At 32.0% G+C, this 21,785-nt stretch overlaps 1 protein-coding gene across 1 annotated transcript in view; it reads left to right on the forward strand.

Moving 5' to 3' along the window:
* Window positions 1-21,785, forward strand: part of sdk (sidekick cell adhesion molecule) — a 105,290-nt gene that overhangs the window by 12,075 nt on the left and 71,430 nt on the right. Inside the window, exons 3-9 of the mRNA XM_035361940.2 lie at window positions 4,677-4,949; window positions 9,507-9,791; window positions 12,870-12,975; window positions 14,162-14,367; window positions 15,336-15,614; window positions 17,830-17,949; window positions 19,216-19,371. Of these exons, the coding sequence (XP_035217831.1) occupies window positions 4,677-4,949; window positions 9,507-9,791; window positions 12,870-12,975; window positions 14,162-14,367; window positions 15,336-15,614; window positions 17,830-17,949; window positions 19,216-19,371 (1,425 nt within the window). The remainder of the gene's footprint in view (window positions 1-4,676; window positions 4,950-9,506; window positions 9,792-12,869; window positions 12,976-14,161; window positions 14,368-15,335; window positions 15,615-17,829; window positions 17,950-19,215; window positions 19,372-21,785) is intronic.

Genomic DNA, 21,785 nt, shown 5'->3' on the forward strand with positions numbered 1-21,785 from the left:
GGTGAATAAATTAGTTTTATTAACACTCAGCAGTGCATTGATAGAATGGTGAAACTAATTGCCATCACTGTACTAGGTATAGACATTGGCAGACCTACAGCTATCAAAAACTGGCAAGGAAATCTCTCTGACCACCTCCTTCTTATTGGAATGATCACCATACAATGTGTCAACTCAAATGTTTAATTAATAATTATTTAATTAAAATTAAATAGTTTAAATATTTTGGAAAACAAAAAATCATAAAATTAAAGGAACATCTAGCAAACAAACTTGCATTTAAAAAAGCTTATTAATATGCATTTTTTGATGACTTATTGATTGTAAAATGTTACGATTTAAGGAGGCACTCGGCAACAGAATTTGGTACACCAAATGTCTAGCGCTATCCGTGGTTAAGCTTCAAGTATATGTCATAATTTGTTTATTCTAGACTCAAGATAAGTCTTAAGCATGTGCAGGAAATTGGTGTAAGTATGATAAATAACTAAACTAATATAATTCAGATTTAATTTTTGGCATATGATAGGAACCTTTGTCTTTAACTCTTTTAACTGTGTCCTAAATCCAGATTTCGCTACTGATAGTGGAGAAATTGAAAGAGAAGTTACTGAGAACAAAAAAATTTCAGTTGACAATTTAGTGAGAATTTTCAACATGGTAGTTACAGGACTTGAAGAACGCAGCTTTGTAACTGATAGGAAATATTTTATTTATAGAATTAAAGAGAAAGTATTAACACAAAAAATGAAGGAATTTAAACGACTTGCGTTGAAAGAAATGTTTAATAAAGCAAATAAATAAATAAGCAATATTTTTTGTAAATTTTGATTCGCTAGTGGTCATCAGTGCTTCATTATTTCATAAACCACTATTTCATATTTTTTATTTTATAATTTCAATATGTTTTCTCACTAAATTTAAACGGATGATCTAGTACCTGAAAAATCTGGAATTGCCAAAGTCTCCACGAGTCTGGATTTTGGACTTAAGTACTGTATCATAAGATTTTCATGCTAGTTTATTACATGTTTCTGTTTGTCTCATTGCTTGTATTTTGTTGCTGAGTCGAGGCATTTCTTGCCCATCCTTTTTTTTTGTTGTCTTTGAAAATAATTACAATAGATTCAGTATTAGTCAGCAGATCTAATATACTGCCAGCAGTATATTGGCACCTTTTGACTATATTTTTTGAAATATATTTTTTCTGTTAAGAAATACACTGGTGTGCAAAAATTAAAGACAAAGTCAAAAAATTAGCATATCAGCTGAACGAAGAGGCAGAGCGGACAGAAAGACAAATCAGGAGATTAAGTAAGGTGATGTACGGTAGCACATGCGCAGATATGCAGGTAAACGTAATGGGGGAGTGTCTGAGTAGTATAGAGCATGTTGTCGGTGTAAGATCAGTATTTCTGGCAAAGAGATTGCACGCCGTATAGCAGTTAAAATCACACCGAGTTGCTGCCTCAGCGAGAAATGGCGAATAATCAATCTGTTAAATGACATCTGGGTGCTTTTACCCAAGGTCGAATCATTGGGAAGTTGGAGGAAGGCCGCAGTGTGACAAGTGTGGCTGCAGGGTTCGGAATCACTCACAGCATCGTTTCACGACTTTGGAGACAATTTCAAACTACAGGAACAGCTATCCGGGGGTTTAGTAGTGGTCGCCCACGAGGAACCACACCCGCAGATGACCGGTATATTGCCTTACAGGCCAGAAGAAACAGGCAGCAGACAGCGGGAGAAATTGCTAGACACACGACACAGGCAACTGGACGACCGATATCGCTTTTTACCGTGGACAGAAGACTGCACGGTGGTGGTCTGTTTGCACGACGCCCTGTACGGTGTGTACCTCTAACGCCTGCGCATCGGAGAAGGCGTTCTCTGTGGTGCCGGGAACACCGGAATTGGAGAGACAATGAATGGGGACGAGTACTCTTTACAGATGAGAGCAGATTCAGTCTGCTCTCAGTATATATATATATATATATCTCAGTATATATATATATGATGAGAATCGCTATATATATATATATATATATATATAGCGATTCTCATCGCATACTCATCTGGAGAGAGCGGGGAAGCCGCAATCAACCCTCGAACATCATTGAAAGCGACAGGTATGGAGGTGACGGTGTTCTCGTTTGGTAGTCGTACAGACCTTCACATCTTCGACGCAGGTTCAGTCAACGGGACCCGTTATTGTAACGAGATTCTTCTTCCATATGTGCGTCTTTTTAGAGGCGCTATGGGTCCGCAGATCCTTTTCATGGACGACAATGCACCATGTCATCGCACAGTAGCTGCCCAACAGCTCTTAGAGAGTGAGGATATTGAACGTATGGATTGGCCGTCAGGATCTCCGGATCTCAATCCCATCGAGCATGTATGGGATTTTCTAGGCAGACGCTTGGCAGCTCGTACCTTACCACCAGTAACGATTGCGGAGCTTCGATTGGCGCTGCAAGGCGAATGGGCAGCAATGCCTCAACAACTCATTGACACCCTCATTCTCAGCATGGGCAGACGCTGTGAAACCTGCCTAGCAGTCAGGGAAGATCATATCCCGTATTAAAGACCGGATGTTTCTTGCTGGACACCCATCACAGGGATGTTTCGGCCTTCAGTCGCATTGCGCTCCATGCTACGTTTACTAGTACATGCATGATGTAAATTGCACTAAAATTTAAAATGAAATAAAAAAATGATTTTTCTAGAATTTTTTGGGAAGAAATTTTTTATAACTTTTTGGGACTTTTTATTTCTAGAACCTTTCTAGAAATAAAAATATGATTTTTTTTCTTAGAACTTTTGAATATCTGTAATTAAATAGTAAAAATTGTAATAGTAAAATATAGTAATAGAAGTAGTAAAAATTAAAAAAGGGCCATTTGGACCCTTGCTTAGCTTGAAGAAAATAACTGAGAACAAGAACTATAAAATTTTTCTCTTTCCAATATCTTAAATGTACGGAACAGTTTCTAGGGTTGGCACAATTTTTGCAAAAGGCAAAGCCATGGATTATACTGTTGGCGTTATATCAGTAGATGCCTTAAACATGCCAAGTACCTTAAAGCATAGACGCCAGCTCTCTTTGTTTTATTGGGAAATATCTGGTTTTTCATCAACTTTCCAGTTTCCTGGTCGATCTCTGAATCTCCCAGTTTTTAAATATTTAACTTTTACTTAGGAAAATATTTATCAGAAATTAATGAAACATAAATTGAGCAAATTCCATTCCTTCACCTTTATGGATCATCAGTACAGTCAAAAGTCTTTAATCCGGAAGTCCATAATCCGGACCTCAAAGCTACAAACTTCCTGTGCATGCACAGACACATTATGCATCTACGAATGCGCATATGCGTTTAATGTATAACGGACGGTATAAGCTAAGCTAAAATTATCTATTTCAGTTAATGTTGCAGATTGTGTTGTTCCTTAATCTTCTAATTGGATCCGGCTTATTATTTTTTGCAGACTGTTAGAGAAGTTTTATAAAAGTAAGCTTGAACTTTCGATTATGTCAAAAAGAATTTCCAATTCTGGAGCTGCCAAATGATCTACAAAGCAAAAACATGTTTCGATGTCCATCAAACAAAAAGTGGAATTGCTGCAAAAAATGGATAAAGGCATGTCCTTTGTTTCTCTAACCATTCCGAAATCTGTTTATCAGTTTCACGCTGCTCTGCGGGGGGTGGGGGACGTCGCGGCACGCAATGAACTGTAAATTGATCTGTCAGCACTATCCTCATCTTCAGGGCAGATGTTTTTATTTTATTCGGCTTATAATTCCTTAGTAAATGTAGTATTTCATCTCGATGTACTCCGTCTTTGATATGATTTAAATTAAATGAGTCGTCATTATAAATATCACGAATACACATCTTCGACTATGCGTAATGTATGCTTTACGCATTTTACGCATGCGCACGTTGAAAGAAATGTTTAATAAAGTAAACAAATAAATATTAAGCTTTTTTTTTTTTTGTAAATTCTGATACCCTTTAGATCATAATTGCTCTTTATTTCATAAATTACAGTTTCAATTTTTAATTTTATAATTTCTGCATGCCATCTTACCAGATTTAAACTGATGATCGATAATCCGGAATCGTCGAAGTCCCGCCGAGTCCGGATTAAAGACTTTTGACTGTATAATGCATCTTACTGAATTTTATTTGATCTGAGTTTATTAAATTTTACATACAATGCTATGGGCATTAATTTTTATCATACTTAGAATTATTTGGGTGAATTAGAGCTTTCTGTTTGTACTCATTTTTTCCTGTATATAAGTGTAAGAACTTGCAAAATGAAACTAGCCAATGAACATAAAATTTAGTATATCTAATTAAATATTAATTTTAGTTTTTGATAATAAATATTAATATGCTTTGCATCAGAAACATATTATGAATAGTTTAGTAACCTGAGTTACACATCATCATGAAGTGAATTTACATCAGTTTGGATTTCTTTTGAAATAACATCACCGAAATAACAAAAATCACCAGTAGATTCCCCGTTTTTCATATTTCAGTGTTGGCTACTATGCTTTAGGATATTAATGATTTTGATTGTTTTACTATAAGATTGTTGTTATGTGTAAATGTAATAATATATGTAATGACTTCTCGAAAAATATTATCATCTTTTTCTTTTAGATCAACATTCTGCACCACATTTTCTTGTCCAACCATCATTTGCTGGTGGAATAGTGACTGAACGTCAGTCTAAGTTTCTGCAGTGCCAAGCAATAGGTTCTCCTCCTCCTGAATTCCTTTGGTATCGAAATGGGCAGCCCTTGGGAAATTTCTCTCAAGATCCTCTTCTGCGAATACCACTTATCACAAAAGAAAATAGTGGACAGTACTGGTGTATAGCTCGCAATGCTGCTGGCACAGTATTTAGTGAGAAAACATCATTAACTGTAGCTTGTAAGTAATCGTGATAACAAATATGTAGTTCATATCGAATGTTTATCACTGAGTACTTTTGAAATCAGAAATAATTATAAGATCTCAAAAATACATTAAAAATATTAATTATATTGAAATTTTATTATAAGTTTTCATTTCTTGAAAATTTGAACCGTAGATGTGTACTTAATGCTGAAAATATAATGAAGCTTGATTTTTATGATCTTTTTCATGATATTTATTTCTGTGCTGAGCTATGCTGTATTACATTTTCTAGTGTAGCTTGTTTTGATACTTTGGGATTATCCCATAGACCTGTAGATGCTCGCGAAAATGTGCAAATCCTTTGGCGCCATCATAATGAAAGGCAGTTTAAACACATTATAATAAACACACAGAATAAACATTTTAAACACATTAAATTTATCAACTAATGATAAAATAATAATAAAAAAATTAAGTGTAATACTGCATAATAAAAGGTGTAATGAAATGAATAAAAAAGTAAAAACCTGTATTATTTTTAATAATTACTCATTGAATTATTCTAACCATGTGTATTATTATAAATCATTTTGGCAGCAAAAAATCCTTGATAGCTTTCAATGTGCAAACAAACAAGTCATTATCCTTGTCAGGGCCAGATTTAGACTTGATGAGGCCTTAAGCTATTTGAAATATGGTGCCTTTTTTTAAAAAAAAAAATTTTTGCCCCCCCCCCCAAGAATGTGGAGGCCCTAAGCTATAGCTTGTGTAGCTTATATCCTTTATATGTAAATCCTGGACTGATCCTTGTGCTCTCTACACCATGTAAATTCTTTTAAATACAAACCCAAGTGTTTTTGGGTAGTTTTGCAGTGTTTCTTGTTTCTTCATTTTGCTAAAACCCACAATCATTCTGTATTTTGTGTATGTGTACCAGTTTCAGAATCCACAAAATTGTATTGAAGATTCATTTTATAGTGTTGGAATCCTGCTGCATCCAGTTCATCAGTTTTGTAACTTTTCCACGAGTCTGAGAAAATTGTTGTTCCTAATTTTATCGAGTTACTGCATTCCGATTGGGGGGAACCTTTACGATGAAATACTCTTTGGCCTCTCTCCAGAGTTTCCATAATATCCATTGTTCTGGAAGAATATGACCAATGTGGTTTTTGTGCTTTGTGAAAAGGCTCTCGTCTATCTGTACGATTTTGTTTGGACTTCCTATTTATTTCGAATCGCACTGTATGAGTGCACACTTTCCTCGTATATAATCTTTCCAGTCAACAATTGTCTTTCTTGTTAAATGTAGCTGTTTTTCTCTCCATTCAGTTGATGTTAATTCAACTGTAAATAAACTGGAGCTCAGTTGGAAATGAGTGTTTTAAGTCCTCCAACCACATGACTTTTTGAACAGTTACTTGTTTATCACACCCCTTTACATTGCATCACCATTGCTTATCAGTTTTGTTATACACATCATATCATGACCATTAATGCACATTTTCTTAGAAGAAATCATTCTATACTCTTGAAAATATGCCACTGCACTCTCTTTGTTGCTAGGCAAATCTCAAATTTAAATAATTTTGCAGCGGAGTGAAAAAAGCGGTATATTTCAACACGCTAAAGAAAACTGAAAACTTGCGTAGTCAAGGATTACACGGTTATTTGCAGTTATTGGCGCAGAAGCTACCTTTTGGTGATAATATCGGGTTTGGTGAAAATGGTTGACAGGATAATCCCAAAGTATGAAAAGAGTCATCGGGATAATCTAAAGTCACCGGGAAATAGAATAATAGTCATCGAATAGAAAGGAGTCATCGGAATAAGTACCCTTGTTTTCTGTGTAGCTTTTGCATTTAATATTTATCAATTTACTCTATAAGTTAAATATTTTCTAATTATTTTAAAGATTTAATTAACAAAAAGTCATAATATATTTTCTTTCAAAAGATTTAAATATTAGAGATAGTGATGGCAGATTTAAAATTTTCTGTCATCAAAATTGCAGTTAACTTGCATGCCATAAGTTATGTTCTGTGAAGGACAAAATAATTTGTACGAATATAATTTTTATTTGTATAAATAATCAAATACAGAAAAGAAAGATAGAGGATTTAAAATGAACAGTTTCTGAAAATTCTGATTTCTTTTAAATTAAATGACTAAACATATATTTCTTGAAAAACTAGTAGTGGGAGGAACACATTCAATTTATTTGATTAAAATAATTGTAGCATCTGCTGAACCCTTTGCCAGTATATGCCATACTTGAACAATTCACTCTCATTTGAGATGAGAAAATCTTTTAACTGTCCAAGAGATAAATAACTCATTGTTAAAGTATGTCTCCAACAAAAAAGTCTGGATGGTGAGAAATGTAATTCATTGATGAAAAGTGGTGAATGTAAGGAGGTTAGTTTACAGTTTCTGTCTAAGATGATTTTCTATTCCATGGCTTTCGATTTCAGTGAGATAAGAATTCTCTCATCATTGTGAATGGCAGTATATCATGTCTGCTGATCATTTACTGGTACTGTTAATTATAACTTCATAGCAAGAACGAGTAACTGATACCATTAGCTTTTTCTGCTTTGAATTAAGAAGTGGCTTCAGAGTATTTCATGGAGGTTCTTTAAGTTAAGACCATTGAGCCAAATGTGTCCCATTCTCATAAAAATCTTTTCTTTCATCAGCACTCCTAATACATTAAAAAATCTCTCATATGTACTCTTGTTTAGCAGAAAAGATAACAGTCCAAATGAGTTTTGTATGAGAAAGAATAACATGTGAAGTAAAACTGACTGTTAACTAAATAATAACAATAATTGGCATAGATTTTATTTTAGCTAAAGCACTTTAGTGATTCAAGCAGTATTGCCTTTCACAACTGTAATTAAATGAAAGTTAAATACCACAAACAGAAGGAGAAGATGAATAATTTTATGATTTTTCTAGAACATGGCTAGTAGATAACCATTGCATTCTCTATAATGAAAGAAATAACAAAAACAAAAAAGCAAATGATGCCATCTAGGGATTGAAAATATAATCTGAAATGATTTATTTGTGGATGGGTCAGGCAAACTGGTTAGAAAAATTCTAGGCAGATTGTAGTTTAGATGAAAACTCTTCTGCTAAAATAAAATATGTGTCAGTTATTGTAGGTTTTCTTAAAGTTAGTTTTTTGATTGATAAGTTATCCTGCTCCATTTTATGAAGCTTTTATATTTTCTCTTATCGCTAAAACATAATATGAGAATGTTTGACATTTAACATCTACATGATGTTACATATTGTTTAATGTGGATCTGATTCTGTGAAATTGTTTAAATTCATTGCATCAATAGAAGCAAGACACAGCAAATTTTTACAATCTAAAAATCCTAAATTACTCACTTAGTAGCATTTTTAGAATGAAATAAATTTCACTCAATTTTCTATTTTGTTTACATAGAGTTGTGTGAAGAATAATCAGTACATTCTGATTATCTGCACCCTTCTGAAAAGTAGTGAACTTGTTGCTGAATAATTTTTTGAAAACCTAATGTGCAAAAAGCAACAAGCATTTTCAAAATAGTGGTGCACTAAGAACTCCATACAAGACCAATTGATAAGTAAAATTAAAAAGAAAAATACTTAAGTAATAAAATCTTTTTGCATTATTTTCTTCTCATTTACATATCAATCTCTTTTTATTTTAAAAACGTCAGTGATTTGCAGAAAGTAATCTCTGTAGTATTTCTACACTGGTTGAAACAGATATGCCCTATGTGCATTTCTGAGTTGCTACATAAATACTTTTTTACAACATCATGGGTTACCATAGAATTGTATAGGGGATATACTACTTTGCTCATGAATGATTTTTTGTGACTTTTCACCAGGGATGTGGATAATAAGAAAATACAGAATATTCTATGAAGAACCTTCAGTCAACTATCAGAAAATAATGATTCATTCAACAAGAATTCCTCCTCTGAAAACTTTATCAATATTTTTTACTTTGTACTTGTGAAATTCTGTAATTTCAGTATTTGATTTCACTTTTTTTTAAAAAAATTGTCTTTTTATTGAAGATACTTAGTATTGAATCCCCTAAGCTTGTACCCATCTTTAAAAAAAAATTATATATCATAGTTTTCAGTTTCCCCTTAGAGAGTGAAATTTGCTGTGCTTTCATTAGCCATTTTACTACCATTAAACCAATAACTAAAATGTATGAAAGGCACTATCTGAAGAAAGTTTGAATAAAACAAACAAAATACGAAGATGAATGTTAAAAACTTTTTATTGATGATACTTGCATTGAAAATAGGTATATTTATGAGAGGTGAGAACAACATATTTAATTTAACTGTGGCCAATAGGCAACTTTGCTGTATGTACTTTAGTGCAGAAAATTGTTTGCCATATGTTATATAATAGTCCTATAATAGAAAAGATTTCATATTTCTTAGTTAGAAAATTTTTATCTCTGTGTTATCCTATGATGTCCTAAACATGTTAGCTAAACATTAACTTATTCTGAAAATTTTAAAATTGTTCATTGTTAATTATGCAGTATTTTTTATTTCAAAACATTTTCAGATATGGGTGATCTACTGTCAGTTGAAAACATCAGTATAACTGTTAAAGATGGTAATGCTGCTATTTTAAAGCCTCCAGTAGTTGAAAGCATTCCTCCTGTATCTGTATCATGGCAGAAGATTGGATTTGGTCGTTTGCATGGTATTAACTACGCTACAAGTCTTGAGAATGATTTAGTTTTGCTTGCAGCTAGTATATCTGATGAAGGACAATATCAAGCTTCATTGACAAATCCTCAAGCTGGCCAAGAAGCTTTAGGTGGCATAGTTGAGCTTAAAGTGATAGGTATAATATATTTACATGTTGCTATTTTTTAAGGGTTTGTAACTGTTGCAACTGCTAATTAATTATTCTTTTTTTTTAGGAATTTATTTTGTGAAATGTGGCAAAGTAAACAGTTTAGTGAAAAACTATAACAGTGGGGATGAAGTAACATATATTTTACATTGATGATTTATATAGATCAGTAAACACATAATATGGCATAAATTGCTTTATAAAATTATAAGCAGACATTTTGGGTTAAGGAGGACTTGGTTTTAAAGTGCTGAGAGCAGAAAGGCTTGACTAATATTTATTGAAATGAACTGAAGAACTGCTGTTCATCATTTAGTTCTTGGAAATTATGTAGGCTGTTCAGAAAGTAACTCACATTTTAAAATTAATATATATATATTTTAATTTTAAATATATATATATAATAAAATAAAAAAGTAAATTTTTTTTTTTTATTACTCAAATTTGAAAGGCAATCTATTCAGCTATTTTTCCACATAATCTCCTCATAACGAGTTTGTTAATTCCATCGTTGTAGAATTTTGTCGCCCAAGACTTCAACAATACAGTTCCTCGTTATCGTCGAAGCGCTGTGTTGCAAGCCAGGTCTTCATGTGTGGAAACAAATGGAAATCGTTAGGAGCAAGGTCCGCACTGTACGGTAGATATCCAAATAACTCGCATCCAAAACCATCCAAGAGCCGTTGAGTTTGAATGGCTGTGTGGGGGTGTGCATTGTCATGAATGAAAAAAAAAAACCTTGGAACTCAACTTTCCTTGACGATTGTTTTGTATCACTCTTCTTAATTTCTTTAATGTTTCACAATATCTGTCACTATTTCTTGTTTCACCACATTCGAGGTAATCCACCAGAAGCACACCTTCACTGTCCCAGAAAACAGTTGCCATGATCTTTCTTGGTGACAATGTTTGCAAAGATTTCCTTAGTTTTCTGGGAGAACTTGTCTGACTCCCACTCCATAGTCTATTGTTTTGTCTCGCAAGTAACGAACATTACCTAAGTCTCGTCTTCTGTTACGACACGATCAAGAAGTGATTCACCATGTTTGTGGTATGCCTCAAGAAATATCAAAGCTGCTGCCATGTGCAGCTTTTTGTGGTCATCTGACAAGAGTTTCTGTACCCATCTGGCCCAAAACTTGTGATAGCCTAGATCTTGCTTCACAACATCAAACAATAAAGTTCATGAAATTTGAAGAAACTCTAGCGAGAGCTCCGAAATTTTGAACTAGCGGTTTTTGCTAATATTTTTGTCAATTTTCTGTACCAGTTCAGCATTAACAATGCTCGGCCGGCACATCACGCTTCCTCATGAACATTTAATGTGGCCATTTTCAAGCATGATTCACCTTTGTCTCACTCTGGCTTCACTCATTACATCATTTCCATACACCGTACAAAAGTTCCCCGTAAACTTCAACTCTTCTCAGTTATTTTATGAACACAAATTTAATCGCCGATTGCACATCACAACTGGTAAGATTTTCTATTGTTGCACATATTTTAAACATTCATAGTGAAAAAAGCAGAGGCAATATTTACCAGCAACAATTACAGCCTAATGCGTAAGGATTCGTAGAAACTCCGACACCAAGATGAGGATGTCTCTCACGCCGCAACAGTGAAATGTAATTTGCTTTCTGAATAGCCCGTGAACGTTGTCAACGGTATCAACGTTGTCAACATAGCCAATTTTGTAGTTAAATCTGAAACTTTTCTTCATTTCTCATGATGTTCCTTCAAACTTTTGTCAAGTATCCCAAAAGGAATGTTTACCACATGTTAAGACTTGCTGATGTAAATGAAAACTCTTGATACTCTTGATGAATAATCATGTAAAATGGAACTCCAAAATCCAAATAAATTTTAACTTCCAAAGAATTACAGTCTGTTAGAAAACCTCGATTCAGACAGACGTCGTGGGAGTGAGTAACTTAGTTTCTTGTTTTAATTTTTTTATGGGCACTTTAGAAAGTATTAAAGCAACGATGAATTGAAGGAATAATTATTTCATTGTATTTAACATGTTTCATTAAAAAAATGACATTTCTGAATTAAAATGCTAATATTCAACAATATTTACACATATTAACTGAATTATTGCTGAAAAAAGCTGCATTTGACAAAATTATTTGATTTGAATTTTAACATAGCCTAGTATAAAAAAAATATTAATTTTGTAGTTTTAAATAAAAAATCAGTTATCCATTATGTGAATATAATTCATTGTAAGTTTTCATAAAATAAAGAATTATGTTTACCACCTTTTTTTTCCCTGCATGACTTCTTTCAAATAGACAAAATTTTTTGTGATTTTGAATAAGATCTTATTTAAAATCACAGAAAATTTTGTGATTTTGAATAAGAAATGACATATATGGACATATATGGCTTACATTTCTGAAATGACATATATGGTCATGTAATCATAGGTGTTTAATATATGTAATCACATATGTGATTATATATATGAAATGATATTTTAAGGCTTTGTTCCGGCTTGTTTAAGGCATTAATATGATTTGCCAGGTGTCTTAAAGCTTCAAGCATAAAGAATTGTCTTTTTAAAAATAAGTTTTATGCATATAAGTTTTGTAAAAATGATAATGCACTCTTAACTTAAAAAGGAAAATTTGGCAAGAAGTAATGAAAATGTAATTAGTAAGAAGAATTTTAATTTCAATCAAGTTAATTTATAGAGGTAAAAAATATTGTTAAAAAATTAAAAAGCTTTTAGAACAATTTCAGAGACCATATATTATTTATCTTTTGACACATTGAAAATACTTTTGAATCAAAACTCATTACTTTGACTTTTGAATCAAAACTACTTTGACTTTTGAATCAAAACTACTTTGACTTTTGAATCAAAATATAGGATTATCTTATGTTTTGTGTGCTAGACTTTTGTGTACTTTAGAAAAGAGTTTGAATAATTTTGATTTCTCTTCATAATCCTAAGATTGAAATAATTGCTATTTCTGTAATTATAGTGTTTATTTTTCAAATCATTTCATATATGTTTCTTATACTTAGTGAAATGTTTGTTTTAATTTTGTTTTGTAGGAGAAAAACGTGATTTTGTTCCAGCTGAAATAATTATTCCCCCTAAAGATTCTGTTTTCAAGCAAGCTGTATATCCTGCTGTTTTAGAATGTATTGTTAATGCAAGGTGAGAATTTTTGCTCAGTGATATTTTCTGATGATCAAATTCCATTCAGATTTATACAGAGGCACCTGCTTTGTTTCAATCTGTTTCATTCTAAAATTTGCAATAATGATAAATTTATGCCTGACTGAAACAAATTTTTATAATTCATTTCTAGGTAGGAAATTTATTTTGCTGAACAGAATTAATGGTACTAATTCAGAAGATAAACAACAAAAATCAGTGTTATATTTACAAAATTTCCACAGTTATAACGCTGATTTTTCACACTTCAACTGTGGAAATTTTGTAAATATAACGCTGATTTTTGTTGTTTGTCTTCTAAATTAGTATTTATTCGGCGTGTTATTGTGTCTTAAGAATTAATGGTATTCTCTGATCATCCACCCTGATGTTGCAGAATTTGCGACTAATTTTTTTGCAAACTTCAGATGAAAAACAGTAGTTATTTAAAAAGTGGTGGTTGGTGGGAAATTGCATAAGCATCAACAAAGTTAAAAGCACAAGAAACATCGAGTGAAAATTGTGTAAAAAACCACATAAGAAAATCATTGAAAATTACATAAAACAGCAGGTTAATAAATGCAAGAAACATATTATAATAAAACATTTACCCCCTTTTTTTTCCCTGCTCTTTTCTATGTACACATCAACCTGTTTTAACTTAAAATCTGCATAAATTTAGAAAAAGTTCTTATTACTTAAGAACAGCTGATAAGCACCAGCCACAAAGGACTGTCGAATTACAAAAGCTGAGTTCTCTGCTGGCAGTGTACAGTCATTTGTGGATTTCCAGGCAAATAACATTTTCATAAAATTCTGGATTGCCTACTTTGGCAACATAGCATGTTATTCGTCAGTTTTTCTCAGGTGGTTTTTTCCATTCATTAGTGAGTACCAAATTAGTTGCTGCAAATATTAAGTTTACAAGTCCTTAGTATTAATGTATAATTAGCATATCTTCTTCAGAAAAGTATTTCAGTGCTGGCATATAGCCCTTGCATGATTTTCTGTAATTAATCAACCATCCAACTCTCATTTACTATTTCAATTTTATATTTCCATAAAAATATATATTTTGTAGGTTTTTCAAATTAACTCAATTATAAGTTAGTATAAATGTAAGTTAATATGAGTAAAAGTTATATTACTTGTAGATATTGAATATTTTGATGTCTTTGTCTTTCAGACCTTTAGATTCTGTGCAAATAATTTGGAAGAAAGATGGTAAAGATTTGGGTCTCACTGGTTTATCTCATCTGTTATCACCTTGGAATCGTACCATCACTCTAATAAATGTAGGTTTAATGCATGCCGGTATGTATGAATGTGAAGTCAACATGCATGGGATGGAATCTGCTACAATTACTGCAACTGCGAATGTAACAGTCATTGGTAAGTTTTGCTATGTTTATATTGCAGTGAAGGTTCTTTTAAATTAAAATGTAAAATAATGAAATTGTAAACAAATATATGTGTTATTTGTCTACTTTGAGGAAAGCCACTTCCGTTATAGCATCACGGTATGTAGGTAGAAGATTACACTGAGAATTTATGAGCTGATTTGAGTGAAGAATAGATTAATAGTTAAAAAAACTTATTTGAGCCATTTTGGATCATTCTGTGTCATCCTAGTACCACTTGCAGAAACTCTGTAGTTTTTTTTTTTTATTTTGAAGGCAAAATTATTGAAGAAGTAGCAGCATAATAAACAGTATGATCATGTTTTGATTTGTCAGATATACATGTTAATAGAAATCACACTTGTTACCACATTAAATAGGTAGGTTTGTTGAACTTGGGAACTATTAGCTTCTTACTTGGTTTTAAAAGCAGAAATCATAACTTCTTCAATTTATTATTGGAAATACTGAAAGCTGTCTTAATTGATGATGCATAAATGTTATCATGTTAATAGATTGTGCAGATCTGAAATATTTTCTGCTGAAAAATAAAAATGTTGCATAATAATTGAAAGAGAATCTTGTACAAGAGGGCCTCCTGAAAATAAATTTTCCTGGAGCTGTCTATAGAGAGTGAATATTATCTCATAAATATATTTATTTCAACAGATACAACAGTTAATTACATTGCTGTATCTAAGAATGCTACTTGCTGTGTATAATTGGCAGATTACGAATTTATTTGCTGCACATAATTGGCTACTTGCTACACGTAATTTGAGTGAATCTCTCATGCAAGTGCATTATCCTTCTGCAGCAGCATGACCTGTGATATGTAGACATGAGATAAACTTTCTGGATGTCCCATTTACATACTTAAATGTTATCTATTAAAATCACTTTGAAGAGCAATTTCTAAGAGGAAGAAAATAATTCATTTTGTTTTTTCTTCTTTTTCAGTGGAACCTATTATCACTAATGGACCATTCAGGGAAACAGTATCTGAAATTGGGAAGACTGTTCACTTACCCTGTACTGCAAATGGCAGTCCGGATCCTGATGTTACTTGGTATCGCAATGCTAATATGATTAAGAACAACGTAGGGGAGCGTTTTGAAGTTCTTGCAAATGGAACTTTACAGATCTCTTTGTTATCTGGTGCTGATACTGGTATATATCAATGTGTTGCTTCAAACATTGGTGGGGAAGTTTCTGCTAGTACTTGGCTTCATGTTAAAAGTAAGTACATGTGCATTCTTTAATTTTATTACTTTACTAATAAGATAAAATTTATTTTATGCAAAAGTATATTAATAAATATTTGAAGATTGCTTTATTGTTTAAAATATATTGGCTATTCAAGACCTTAAATATCTTGATCTTGTATGGGATTTGGACATTTGTAGATTTTGAATAATGTTTGTATATAGTTAAAAGTAAAAGTAATTTTGTTTGAAATAAATAGATATTTTCTGTATTTAAAATCAATATGTGTATTTCACATATCTGTGAGGGACTTTTTAAGAGAATTTCTAAAATGTATATTATGCATAATTAGCATCAAAATTTGAAAAGAAGCAAGTATAGACTGCTGTTCCCCTCCTTAAAAATGTAAAATACACTAATGTCCATAAATTAAGGATAATGCAAAATCAGGCAAAGGAAGAGTTAGAAGCAAAACAAATTTGACTTATTTGTAAAGCTTATTTATTAAACAAAATGTAAAGAGCAAACAAAGATGCTATATGTTTGATATTATTAAAAAAAAAAAAAAAGCGATTTTTTTCCCCCTCCCTGGAGCAAATTACAAAAAAAAACCTATTTACAAAAAACCAATATTACATGGTTGGTATGAGTGTTAATACATTGTATGTAGATGATGCAATACAGTCCGTACAATGCCTAGGCATTCTGGGTATCAAATTTATCAATTTAATCTTGGAGGATATTACACCACTCAAAAAGCAATGCTCTCCGAAGTTCCGGTAGACATGTAGAGGAGGTTGATGGGCTGCAACTCGTCGGCCAAGCATGTCCCACACGTGCTCTACTGGATTCAAGTCCGGTGAGAATGCTGGCCAGTCCATATGGTGATATCCTCCGAATAAAGGCATTCGCTTACAATGTCACGGTGAGGACGGGTGTTGTCATCCATAAACACAAATTGTGCGCCCATGGCACCCCAAAACAAACATACATGTTGTTCCAGAATGACGTCCCAATAGATTTGGCTTGTCATGGTTCCAATTTGAACATGCAGGTCAGTTCTGGAACCCAGAGTAATTCCTCCCCAAACGAGCACTCCTGCACCACCGTAACGATGTCGTTCAATGATGTTTTCTTGGTGGTAACGGGTACCTGGAGGTCTCCATATGAAAGTCCGGCGAGAATCAGACAGCAAGCTAAACCTGGGCTCGTCGGAAAACATCACACAAGTCCACTGTTGCGGTGTCCACAATGCATGCTCTCTACTCCAGGCTAACCGCAGGCGACAGTGAGTTGCAGTAAGCGGAACGCCTCTGACAGGTCTGCGAGCATATAGACCAATCTGCCCGAAGCGTCTGTACACGGTCTGCCTTGAAATTGTCGTACCAGTGGCTGAAGAGAGCTGATGAGACAGGTCTGAGGCTGTGCTCCGCCTGTTTCTTTTGGTAGTAACTGCCAAATACCGGTCCTCATTCTGCGCTGTAACTCTGGGAAGACCTGTGCTGTAACTTCTACTCGCATTACCATCATCTTGGAATCATTGACAAAGCCTGTAGATGACACTTTGGGCAATTCCAAGTTCGTCTGATACTTCCAGTTGGGTACACCCACATTCCCGACCGCCGATAATTCTACCACATAAAAAATCATCCAAATGCGTCCTTTGTGTCATAACTATTCGGTTATTGCACTGAAATGTTCATAAAGCGCCTGCGAACAATTGTACTTCTTTGCCTGTATTCTTTATATATCACTCTCTTACACTCTTGTCATCGTGAAGTACCATCGGTGTCATCTGGTTACTTTCTGAAATTTGCATATAATTCTTGAAGATGTGTGTAGTGATTTTACAGGCGATATATTTATTTTAGAGTTTGATTTCCGCGTGACTCTGAATTATCCTTAATTTATTTACATGAGTGTATTACTTACAGTTGCCATATTAAATAAAAATCTAATGTAGTAAAATAAGTGAAGATTTAATGTATGAGTGAAGGATGATACAGTAATATTTTTTTTATAATTATTAAATGATTGCTTTAATTTTTTTTTTAAGAATTCATTTATTTGGTCTTTCTTAATTTCATTTTCTGCATATACTCAAATCAGTGATTTTTACTACACAATATTCTTAATTAATTCAATGATTTATGCTTTTGTGCCTTTGTTTTGAAATATATATTAATACAAAACCATAATTTATTCCCTATAGATTTATATGTTTCAAAATTTACTCTCATTTCTTTAGCATCTGCTCCTGATTTTATTAAACGCCCTATTAATGTTACTGTTCTCGATGGAAAAGATGCACAAATAATGTGTGAAGTTTCAGGTGCTCCTGCTCCTAATGTGACTTGGATTTTTAATGGTAGGCATATATTTATAAAAGGATTCAAAAGTTAATGTATGTGGAATAAATGTTTACTGTCATTTTGCATGTGTAACTAGTATTATATTCTTAACTATTGCAATACCTTCTGAATTTTTACATATCCGCTATGCTTATTTTTATATCATGTTTATTAATATGTAGCATTATGTTCTTTAGCATTATAGATAATTTTTATTTATTTATTTTTTTAATTTTCCTTTTCTCCAAGGAACTGGATTTTGCGTAAATAAAAGATGTGTATAACTAATAATGTATTAGGTTTTTTAAAACTCCTCATTTGTCATATTTGAATTGAAAGTATGTTATGTTTGGAATGACACTGTATCAAGATTTTTGTTTCATTGTCATTGAACTATATGTTCTGATGATAATTGTGCGACATCTTGAAGAAACTGTTATTTTCATTTTTTCAGTGTCTGTGTTGAATATAGGGAATAAAAATGCTGTTGTTATCAACATTCAGAAAATTTTTAAAATTATATTGATAAAATCCATTTTATTAATTTAATGTAATGCATGAAAAGTGTTCTTGAAGGTCATTCTTAGCATTTATTTTTAATTATTTAAGTGCAAATTTAGGTATTTAATTCATAAATTCATTTATTAACCTAAAAATTCCTCTTCTAGTAATTACACGAGTTTATAAATGAAAGAAACTATACATATCAGTTTTATACTCTTCATGCAGTAATTTAATTTGCTTCATGTATGTATAGGGAAAAAAAAAAAAAAAAAAAAAAAAAACACCAATATCAAATGTAAAATTAGGCAGAAAAACACCTATCTTGGTAGTGATTTTATGTAAAATCATTGATTTTAGCAGTGGTTGGCATAGGTTCCTCTTCAGCAGAAATAAAAGGGGGTTTGCCCCCTCCTTTTGAAGGAAAAGAAGCTGTTTTATTTTGTCTTTGAAGTTGATAATATTTGAATCAATGCAAATTTAAGTTTTTTTTTTTTTTACTCTAATTTTATACCTTTAATATACACATTCTGAATTATAATTCAGGTTTTTCAGTTTTTTTTTTTTTTTTTGACTTTTTCATTTTATTTTCTCAATTATCTTCCGGTCTAAATTTTTTAGACGGTAAGGTCAATTTAAAGTCAATTTCTATATTATATATATTTTAAATTTATGGATTATTGGTAAGTTAAATACGACCAATATTTATTTTTACATTTTTTATAAAAAAGTAATATTTGCATAACACAAATTTTATATTCTTCTCTTTAAATGACTTTCAGATTCATCCGAAATTCAAAGTGCTGGCCGTGTTCAGATTTTAGAGAGTGGCAGTTTGTTAATAGCATCAGCAGAATCTAAAGATGTTGGCAAATATACTTGCATTAGGGAAAATAGTGCTGGCTCTGTTCAAGGATTTGCTTTTTTAAGTGTTCTAGGTATGTTATTCAAATACTACTGCTTCGTTGGTCTCTTGAAAATGTACATGAAACAATAATAAAAATCTCCATCTTCATATTTATCAGTTTTATGATTTACTATTTAAGGGAAATATTGAGTAATGTTAAACCATGGAACAAGCTGTTTTTTTGTTTTCTAGATTTAACCATTCTGCAGATTTATCATAATGAACGTGCATGTTTTTTGCCTACAGCAGTATAATTATTAATAATAGAAAGCCAACAGCTCTTTTTCATTTTAGGACCATTATTCATTATCATTTAATAAGGTTGAATAATTCCCTTCGCATTTACTTAATTCTAAATATTTTGTTAAATCAAGTAGTTTAAAAACAGAGATAAAAATATGTAATTACACACCTACATACCTGTTATGCGTATGAACTACAATTTGTACAGTCAAAAGTCGTTAATCCCGAGGATTATCGATTTTTCCGGATTATAGATCATCAGTTTAAATCTGGTAAAATGGCATGCAGAAATTATAAAATTAAAAATATGAAACCATAATTTACAAAATAAAGAACAATTATGATCTAAAGGGTATCAAAATTTACAAAAAAAAAAAAGCTTAATATTTATTTGTTTACTTTATTAAACATTTCTTTCAATGTAAGTTGTTTAAGTTGCTTCATTTTTTATGTGATAATACATTCTCTTTAATTCTATAAACATACATAATTTCTTGTTCAGTTACAAAGTTCCCCTGTTCAAGTCCTATAATTGCTGTGTCGAGAATACCGACTAATTTGTCAATCGAAATTTTTTCATTTTCAATAACCTCTCACTTTCTTCCCTATCGGAAGCGAATTATAATGACGAGGCATTTGATTTAAATCATATCAAAGATGGAGTACATCGAGATGAAATACTACATTGAGTAAGCAATTATAAGCCAAATAAAATAAAAACATCTGCCCTTATAATAAGGATAGTGCTGACAGATCAACTTCCAGTTCATTGCTCGCAGCAGCGTTAAAGATAAACAAGGTTTAGATAAACAAACGTTAAAGTTTAGATAAACAAAGGATATGCCTTTATCCATTTTTTGCAGCAATTCCACTTTTTGTTTAATGGACTCCGAAAGATACTTTCGCTTTGTATATCCTTTACATATTGGTAAATATATATCGGAAATTCTATTTGACATAATCGAAAGTTCAAGCTTACTTTTATAAAATTGCTCTCACAGTCTGCAAAAAATGATAATCCGAATCCAATTCGAAGATTAAGGAACAACGCAATCTGCAACATTAACTGAAATAGATAATCCCGTCCGTTATACATTAAACGCGCATTCGTAAACGTATTTTGCGCACGCGCACACGCAAATTCGCAGCGGTACCGACGCATGCGCAAAAAGTTTGTAGCTTTGAGGTCCAAATTATAGATCATTCCGGATTATGGGTGTCCGAATTAACGACTTTTGACTGTACTTCTTTTCCTAATTATGAATTGGGAAATTGACTTCTGTTTTGAAAATTTCTGTCTGTTCTCCAATTTCTGTTTCTACTTCTTTCTTTTTGAAATGCTAAAATTTGTGTTATTTGTTTCTTCTTTCAACAAAATTTATTAATGTTTGTTACTTTGCATTTTAACTTAAGAGCCTATCAATCAGCACTGAGTTTGATTTATTTTTCTTTTGTTGTCATTATCATTTTTGTATTTTAATTAATTATGTACTTCAAGATTTGATTGGAATTTATATACGAGTTATTTTATGATTGATATGAGGCACTGAATTTTTCTGAACAATAAAAACTAAAAATGTTTGATAGTATATAAAAATTTCATTTTCAAAGTAGTAATGATTTTTTTCATGTGTATTTGTGAGGATGTGCTTTTGATAAAAATTATTTTGTTCATGGAAGTTACAATGCATAATTTTTTTTATAATTTTGCAATCTTCATGTAATTATTTCATTGTGCAAGTAGCTGTAGAATCTATATGCAGTTTAAATAATTAATTTCTATTTAGTAAAGCAAATGCTAAAGTCATCTAAATATTAACCTTGTTTTGTAAAAAAGGTCACACTTATAATTTTAAAAGGGGAAACATAAATTTAAAACTCTTGTTTTAATTGCTGCAACTTTGATTTCATCAGACACAATGCTAACAAGAAAATTATGCTGCAATATTTCTACAGGTTAAATTGAATACTTTTTAGTATAATGGGATTGACACCATATGTAAATGTTGATGCAAAATCTGAGTGGAGATGGGAATATTAAATCTGACTGGAGATGGAATATCAACCCTAAAAATATATACAAGTTCTTGGAAAGAGTGGTTATTATATTAAATTTGAAAGAAATACAAAAAATGAATTCAGATACAGAGTTTCATAAACATGATTCATACGGTCCTTAAAAGTCCTTAGGTTTTTTTTTGG

The sequence above is a fragment of the Stegodyphus dumicola genome, chromosome 2 (assembly GCF_044657685.1).
Source record: "Stegodyphus dumicola isolate Sdum_Otavi_A_Nest chromosome 2, ASM4465768v1".
Taxonomy (NCBI): domain Eukaryota; kingdom Metazoa; phylum Arthropoda; class Arachnida; order Araneae; family Eresidae; genus Stegodyphus; species Stegodyphus dumicola.